General features: G+C 48.9%; 1 protein-coding gene across 1 annotated transcript; it reads left to right on the top strand.

The window, feature by feature from the left end:
* Positions 1-5,432: 5,432 nt before the first annotated feature.
* On the top strand, positions 5,433-6,008 carry LOC148149692 (acid-sensing ion channel 1A-like). The gene has a single exon (XM_087988581.1). The coding sequence runs from the start codon at positions 5,433-5,435 to the stop codon at positions 6,006-6,008; it is 576 nt and encodes a 191-aa protein (XP_087844707.1).
* Positions 6,009-9,069: the final 3,061 nt, after the last annotated feature.

Below are 9,069 nucleotides of genomic sequence, written 5' to 3'. Positions count from 1 at the left end.
CTGCCTGACCTGCTGAGCTTTTCTGGCAATTTCTGCTGTTGTTTCAGATTTACAGCATCTGCAGTTCTTTCAGTTTTTATTTACTAACTGCAATGGAATTGTCCTCTGACATAATGTGAAGGTGTGAACTGATCAAATACTGATCTGATATTGAACTGATCAGGAATTGAAAGGGAGAGGGGATTTCAGGAATATTGCAATTCCCAGGAAGTAGCACCGTGTAAATTGTTGAAACAGCGAGTTGACAAGTCCCCGGGTCCTGACGGATTTCACCCAAGGGTTTTAAAAGCAGCAGCTAGTGAGGTAACTGATGGGCTTTGGGTTGGTATGTGGTTGTGATACTCAATTGACAAGTTAGTGCCATCACGATGGGCAGAATGGCCTCCTCCTGCTCTGGGGATTCTCCGATTCGGGGATTCGGGATTGGGCTGGTTTCTATTTTCCAAAACCCGTTGGATTCAGGGAAGGTTCCTTTAGATTGGAAAATGTAACTGTATTCACAAGGGGAGGAAGTCAGAGAGCAGGAAACAACAGGCCCCTGGTTACTTTAACGTCTGTCTTTGGGAAATGGTCGAAGATGGTGTTAAAGACTTTGCAACAGGAAACTTGGAGAAATTCAGAGTAACCAGGCAGAGACAACATGGTCCTGTCAAAGGGAAATCCTGTTTAACCAACTCATGAGAGTTCTCTCAGGAAGTAACGTGCAGCAGCTCAAGGGGAACCTGTGGGTGTATGGTCTTAGATTTCCAGAGGCCTTTGGTAAGGTGTCACACCAAAAAGGCTATTGAGGGAATCGGAAGCTGATGGTGAGAGGGTAACATTGACCTGGAGATAGAAGACTGGCTGGTTAACAGGGAACGGAATATCTGGGTCTTTTTCAGACTGGCAGGGTGTCCCGAGTGGTGGTGCCCCAGGGGTCAGTGCTAGAGCTAGGATTGGGGTGAAGGATTGAAGGTATGGAGCTAACTTTACCGATGACACAAACAGATCAGAAAGGGAGATGTGAGGGGACACGAGGAACCCTCAAGGATTATCAGCAGGTTTGGTGAGTGGGCACAGACCTGGCGAATGGATTGTATTGTGAGAAAGTGGGACATTGTCCAGGGGAAAGAATGAAAGTAGCATTACCTCAACGGTGAGAGACTGCAGAGCTGCAGAGCTCAGAGATGCAGAGGGATCTGGGTGTCTGAGTGTAGGAATCATAGAAGATCAGTCTGCAGGGACAGTGAGTGATCAGGAACATTCATAGAATGAGATGGTTTATTGTGAGAGGAACTGAATGTGAGAGTAGGGAGGTTATGTCTCAGGTATGAGCACTGTGTGCAGCACAGGTCACTGGACCGACAGAGGGATGGGAATGTGTTGGAAGCTGTTCAGAGAAGGTTTACCAGGCTAACCCCTGGACTGAGCGGATTACCATCTGGGGAAAGGCTGGACAGACTGGGCCTGAGGGTGGGAGGTTAGAAGTGTCAGAGGGGACTGAATTGAGACAGATAAGACCCTGAGGGGAGATGTCCGGGCGGAGAACCGAGAACTAGGGGTCATTGTTTAAATGTAAGGGAAATCCCATTTAAACAGAGATGAGGGAACATTTCTTTCTCCCTGAGGGCTGTGAGCCTTTGGAATTCCCTTCCTCAAAGACGGTGGATGTAGGATCTTTACATATTTTTACAGCAGAGGCAGTGGGATTTGTGATGGCCAAGGGGATAGAAGATAATCAGGGAAATGCAGGAATGTAGAATCAAGCTCGGATCACCCATGATGATATTGAATGTAGGAGCATGCTCAAAGGGGAGAGTGGTCTCCTGTTGGTCCAGTTCCTGTGGCCTGCTCTTTCTCCTTCAGAACTCCTTCTTCATATTTTATATGATATTGACCCATTACAAAGAGAATTGGGATTCAATACAGATCCAAAGCTGATCCAATAACCATCAACTTGGAAATATATCGCCGTTCCTTCAGTGTCACTGGGTCAGATTCCTGGAATTCCCTCCCTAAGGGCATTGTGGGTCCACCCACAGCACATGGACTGCAGCGGTTCAAGAAGGCAGCTCACCCCCACATTCTCAAGGGGCAATTAGGGACGGGGAATAAATGCTGGGCCCAACCAGTGACACAAACTTCATCGAAAATAGAACAATACAGCACAGAACAGGCCCTTCGGCCCTCGATGTTGCGCTGACCTATGATCTATTCTCAGCTCGTCCCCCTACACTATCCCATCATCATCCATGTGCTTATCTAAGGATTGTTTAAATCTCTCTAATGGGTCTGAGTTAATGACATTGGGAGGCAGGGCATTCCACGCCCTTACCACTCTCTGAGTAAAGAACCTGCCTCTGACATCTGTCTTAAATCTATCACCCCTCAATTTGTAATTATGCTCCCTCGTACACACTGACATCATCATCCTAGGGAAAAGACTTTCACTGTCTACCCTATCTAATCCTCTGATCAGCCTGTATGTCTCTATCAAATCCCCTCTTAGCTTTCTTCTCTCCAATGAGAACAGACCCAAGTCTCTCAGCCTTTCCTCATAAGACCTTCCCTCCAGACCAGGCAACATCCTGGTAAATCTCCTCTGCACCTTTCCCAATGCTTCCACATCCTTCCTGTAATGGGGTGACCAGAACTGTACATAATATTCCAAATGTGGGCGCACCAGCGTTTTGTATAGTTGCAGCATGATATTGCGGCTCCGGAACTCAATCCCTCTACCAATGAAACCTAACACACCATATGCCTTCCTAACAGCACTATCCACCTGGGTGACAACTTTCAGGGATCTATGTACATGGACTCCAAGATCCCTCTGCACATCCACACTACCAACAATCTTTCCATTGACCCAGTACTCTGCCTTCCTGTTATTCTTCCCAAAGTGCATCACCTCACATTTAGCTGCATTGAACTCCATTTGCCACCTCTCTGCCCAATTCTGCAGTTTATCCAAGTCCCCCTGGAACCTGTAACATTCTTCCAAACTGTCCACTACTCCACCGACTTTAGTGTCATCTGCAAATTTACTAATCCATCCACCTATGCCTGCGTCTAAGTCATTTATAAAAATGACAGACAGCAGTGGTCCCAAAACAGATCCTTGTGGCACACCACTGGACTCCTGACTGAATATTTTCCATCAACCACCACTCGCTGCCTTATTCCAAAAAGCCAGTTTCTAATCCAAACTGCTAAATCACCCTCAATCCCATGCATTTTCTCTAGCAGCCTACAATGTGGAACCTTATCAAAGGCTTTACTGAAGTCCATGTATACCACGTCAACTGCCCTACCCTCATCTACAGCTTGGTCACCTTCTCAAAAAACTCAATGAGGTTTGTGAGACACGACCTGCCCTTGATGAAACCATGTTGACTACCTGAAATCAAATTGTTGCTTGCTAGATGAGTATAACTCTTATCTCTCATAATCCTTTCCAAAACCTTTCCTACAACAGGCGTAAGGCTCACTGGTCTATAATTACCTAGGTCATCTCTACTACCCTCTTGAACAAGGGGACACCATTTGCAATCCTCCAGTCCTCTGGTACTAAACCTGTAGACAGTGATGACTTAAGTATCAAAGCCAAAGGCTCTGCAATCTCCTCCAAAGCTTCCCAGAGAATCCTCGGATAAATCCCATCTGGCCCAGGAGACTTATCTACTTTCGCACCTTATCGAATTGATAATACCGCCTCCTTATTAACCTCGATCCTTTCTAGTCTAATAGTCCGTACCTCATTCTTCTCCTCTACAATATTCTCCTTTTCCTGAGTGAACACCGATGAGAAATGTTCATTTAGCACCTCTCCGATCTCCACAGGGTCCATACTCAACTTCCCACATCTGTCTTTGACTGGTCCTATTCCTCCCCAAATCATCCTTTTATTCCTCACATACCTATAGAAAGCTTTAGGGTTCTCCTTTATTCTATTTGCTAAAGACTGTTCGTGTCCTCTCTTTGCTCTTCTTAACTCTCTCTTTAAATCCTTCCTAGCTGATCTGTAACTCTCCATCGCCTCATCTGAACCATCTCGTCTCATCAACACATAAACCTCCTTCTTCTTCTGCTTAACAATTTCTGTAGTAAACCACGGTTCCCTTACCTTATCACTTCCTCCCTGCCTGACAGGGATATACCTATCAAGGACACGCAATCTCTGTTCCTTAAACCAGCTCTACATTTCCATTGTCTGCATCCCATGCATTTTGCTACCCCATTCTATGCACCCTAATTCTTGCCCTATCGCATTATAATTTGCCTTGCCCCATCGATAACTCTTGACCAGTGGCATGTACCTATCCCTTTCCATCGCTAAACTAAACGTAACTGAATTATGGTCACCCTCACCAAAGAGCTCACCTTCCCACACTGAACTGAATTAAAATCAGACCTTTTAATCACTCTGCTCTTTGATTGGTTCATAGCTCTCCCCCTCTCTTTCCTCTCCCTCTCTCACTCACTGACTCTATCTCTCCCTCTCCAAGCCTCATTCTCTCTCTTTTTCTCCCTTCCTCCCTCTCCTACTCCTCCTCTCCTTGCTCACTCACTCTCTTTCTCTCTCTCCCATTTTCATGCTTTGTCTCCTTTCTCTCTCTCTCTTTTTCTTTCTTTCTTTCTCTCTCCCATATTTCTTATCCTCTCTCTCTCTCTCTCGCCTTTCCTTATATCTCTGATCTTCTCCGTTGCTCCTCTCTGTGTTACTGTCCTGGTTTGTGGTCTCAGTGCTGGGCAGAGCCCCCCCCCGCTTGGAGTGCTTGCTTCTCTCGGAGCTGCCCAATTACTGGATGTTGAAGCTGGCTTTGGGATAAGTGGTTCCTGTCTCTCAATTATCTCCATCTCCACCATCTCTTTCTGTTATTAGAGTGATTTGGTTTGCTAACTTCATCTCTCTCTCTCTCTCTCTGTCTCTCACGCACACAGTCCGTCTGGCTCTGTCACAGACAGAGGGCTATGTGTCTGAAGCACAGTCAGAGACCTGAGGCTCTGTTGGGGTGGAGGGATTGGTGATCTCACAGAGTGGACCCACAGGTGATGGCCATTATTGGGACCCCTCCTCTTCCTCTCAAGGGGCAGGGAGTGAGAGAACCGTCTGATCTCAGGGGGCAGAGCAACTAGCTGGGGCAACAGCAGCAGCAGATAAGGGTTTGGAAAATCCCTTTTTTGATTCCGGGAGATCACTGTTCTGGCTATTTTCCAGGTCTTAAGAGGAGGATTAGAGAGAGGATTGGAGCTGTCGGTGTGACAGAGCCATTACTGTGGTCCAGTCCATGGTAGTCCAGGGGTGACCATTGGTCAGTCTGGGTTCCCAGGGCTCTCTGATTGGTCCAGTCAAGTGCAGTCCAGGGGTGACCATTGGTGCATCAGGGTGGAGGCTGGTGTGAGTGAACAGTGCCACCTCAGCCTCTGAACACGGTCATTGCTGACACTCCATGGTCAGGCTGATGGAGAGCCCAAAGTCAACTCACTCTGTGGATCAATACAGCCAGCGATACTCTGTCCATGGGGTCAATCACATCTGTAACCGCTCATCAGGCTTCCTTCGGAGAATCATGTGGACTGTCACCTTTGCAGGAATGGTGATGCTCCTGTTCTATTGCTGTGGGGTTCAAATCCAGTTCTACCTTCGGAAGGAACATGTCACAGTCCTGGATGAGGTATCTGGGAAGCTGACGGATTTCCCATCTGTGACCATCTGTAATTTGAACATGGCCCGGCGATCCCAGCTTACCAGGAACGACCTGGCCTGGGTGGGTCAGCTGCTGGGATTCTTCAAGCAAGGTCAGGAGATGACAGAGCAAGGCCTGAATGAGGTGCTGCACTTCCTGAGCTCTGAGCACGAGCAGTGGCTATGGAAACTGCTGCGGGAGAGACATTCCGAGCTGCAGCCGTTTGATCTGCAGGAATTCCAGAATCGAACTGGTCACAATCTAAACGACATGTTGCTTCACTGCAGCTACAGCAAGAAGAAATGTAATGTGTCTGACTTCAGTGTGGTGAGTACCTGAGCTCCTTTCTCATTCACTCCCTGTCCTGGCACTGCACAGACCACGGGTTAATAATCACAGCAGAGACAGAGTGAACTATGTCCAGCTCTGGTGGCCTCATTACAGGAAGGATGTAGATGCTTTAGCGAAAGTGCAGAGGAGGTTTACCAGGATGCTGCCTGGATTGGAGGGCTTATCTTATGAAGAGAGGTTGAGTGAGCTAGGGCTTGTTACACTGGAGAGAAGAAGGAAAAGTGGTGACTTGATAGAGGTGTACACGATAATGAGAGGCATAGATAGAGTAGAAAACCAGAGACTTTTCCCCAGGGTAGAAATGGCTGTCATGAGGGGTCATAATTTTAAGGTGATTGGAGGAAGTTATAGGGGAGATGTCAGAGGTAGGTTCTTTACACAGAGAGTGGTGAGTGCGTGGAATGCACTGCCAGCGGTGGTAGTAGAGTCAGAGACATTAGGGACATTTAAGTGACTGCTGGACGCGCCCATGAACGGCAGTAAATTGAGAGGTGTGTAGATTAGGTTGATCTTAGATTGCTGCAAGAACGATGTTCTATGTTCCAAACAGCAGAGAGTGAGAGTGACAGAGAGTGAGGGGTGTGTGGATAGTGGTGGGGCAGTGGGGGGTAGGGTACCCTGGTTGTCATGTGGGAGTTGGTGATGAGACGCGTGGTGCCCCCTTGGAGACACTTTCCCTCCACATTCCAGAGACCATGGGCGGGGGTTATCCCAGCTGCTGATTGGGGGTTGGAATTTCTCAAGGAAGGTTTCAGAGTGTCCTTGAAGCCTTCTCTCTGCCTCATGGGGCTCTCTGTCTGTGATACACTCTGAGCAGAGTCATTGGTTTGGGGCTCATGTGTAAGACATTCCCAGCAGGAGCTGATCGAGGGTGGGCAGTGATCTCTGTTGATCCAGTGTAGACAATGCTCCGCTCCTGGGAATGTCGGACTGAGCAGGAACACCCCACTGGACAGACCCTCCGCTGTCAGTGCCCCAACCTGGGACCAATATTCCGACCATCTGACCACAACTGACCATCCGAGAATGGGAGGAACAGAGTGTGACGGCCCAATCATGGGCTGGCATTACTTTCCATCCAATCACAGTTTGGGATGAGGAATTATCCAATCACAATCTGGGATTAGTACCAACTAATGACAGTCTGGGACAACTGTCCATCCAATCAGAGTTCAGTATGACGATCATTATGATTTTCTTGGGGTCAATAAACCAATTGAACGGAATTTAACAAATGAATCCAAAGGGAAAACTGATGAATTGAGATTTTACTTTAGTAATTTTTAATTTAATGGTGAACCAAAGTCAAAATAAATTAAATCGAAATGAATCTGCACATTGCAGCCATTGTAAAACTGTACTGCGTGTGGTAAGGTGACAGGATCAGTCTTGTTGACCCATTAGCACTGACCCCAGTCACAACCTGACCATCGATCAGATCATCCTCAGGGAGAATTTCTTTACTTTAAAGATTAGCCTCACCTTGGAGGAAGTAACAAAAATGATTGATGAGGGCTGAGTGGTAGGTGTTGTCTAAATGGACTTGATAAAGTGAGGCCTTTCACAATGTATGCCAGAAGGTGATATCAGATGGGATCAGGGTGAACTGCTAAGATGGAAACACAACTGGCTTCATAGCAGAACACAGAGAGTGGTGGGTGGAAGGGAGGTTTTCTGATTGGTGTTCCACAGGGATCGGTGCTGGGACCCTGGTTGTTTGTGACATGTATAAATGGTCTGGAGGGGGATGTAGGGGACCCGAGAGGAAGTTTGTGGGTGACATGATGATTGAGGGAGCTGTAGATAGTGAGGTGGATGACCAAAGGATACAGCAGGAGACTTGGGCGGAGAAATGGCTGATGGAGGTCAATCCGGACAAATGCAAGCTGCATTTTGGAAGGTCCAGTACAGGAGGAAAGTTCACAGTAAATGGCAGGACCTGAGCAGTTCCCAGAAAGTGACAGCACAGGTGGGTAAAGGTGGCATGCTTCCCCACATCAGTCAGGGCACTGAGTATAAACTCTGACAGGCCATGCTGCAGCTGTACAGAACTTTAGTTCAGCCACATTTGGAATATTGTGTCCAGTTCTGGTCATCACACTCTACCAGAGGATGTGGAAGGTTTGGAGAGGGGACAGAAACAGTTGACCAGGGGGTTTCCTGGTTTGGAGGGTATTAGTCTTGAGGAGAGATTGGACAAACCTGGCTGCGTTTTACTTGAACATCGCAGGATGGGGGGGGGGTGGGGAGGGGGGCATGGATAGATTTGATTGTTCAGGTCTTTTACCAAGGGTCAGCATGTCAATTACTCAGGGACACGGTTTAAGGTAAAAGGGGGAAGGGAGATGTGAGAGGCATGCGTTTACACAGAGGGTGGTGCTGGGGTGGGTAGCTCTGTGTGTGTGTGTATGTGTATGTGGGGGGTGGGCTGTCTGTGTGAGGGGGGTGGGGGGGCTGTGTGTGTGGGGGGGGTGGGGAGCTGTGTGTGTGTGTGGAGGTGGGGAGCGCTATGTGTGTGTGTGGGGGGGTGGGGTGCGCTCTGTGTGTGTGGGGGGGCTGGGGAGCACTGTGTGTGGGGGGGTGGGGGGCTGTGTGTGTGGGGGGGGACTGGGGAGCTGTGTGTGTGTGTGAGGGTGGTGGGGAGGTGTGTGTGTGGGGGGGATGTGAGGGGGCAGTGGGGGCTTGGGGTGAACTGACTGGCACCACCCTGTATCCTTGTGAGGGAGGGGGACATGGAATCGGGGAGGGGGGGTCAAGGTCTGATAACCCCTGATCACCGGGGCATGGAGGGCTGCTGGAGTGAGCTCCTCATGACTGCAGGAGGGGGAGGGGGAGGCAGAGTGGAGGAGGTTGAGGGAGGGTGAGGGAGGGTGTGGGAGGGTGTGGGAGGGTGAGGGAAGGTGAGTGAGGGTGGAGGGGGTTGAGGGAGGGTGAGGGAGGGTGAGGGAGGATGGAGGAGTGTGAGGGAAAGGTGAAGGAGTGGTGTGGAAGGATGAGGGAGAGTGGAGGAGGGTGGAGGAGGGTGAGGGAGGGATGTGGGAGGGTGAGG

Source organism: Chiloscyllium plagiosum, unplaced genomic scaffold, assembly GCF_037043375.1.
Source record: "Chiloscyllium plagiosum isolate Xiang-an unplaced genomic scaffold, Cpla_swu_hap1 HiC_scaffold_7, whole genome shotgun sequence".
Classification (NCBI taxonomy): domain Eukaryota; kingdom Metazoa; phylum Chordata; class Chondrichthyes; order Orectolobiformes; family Hemiscylliidae; genus Chiloscyllium; species Chiloscyllium plagiosum.
The sequence above is the reverse complement of the archived record's forward strand: the minus strand, read 5'-3'. Positions and strand labels throughout refer to the sequence as shown.

Bases quoted from the DNA above. Each gene is read 5' to 3' on its own strand.
- LOC148149692 (XM_087988581.1), top strand. From the start codon at position 5,433: ATGGTCAGGCTGATGGAGAGCCCAAAGTCAACTCACTCTGTGGATCAA.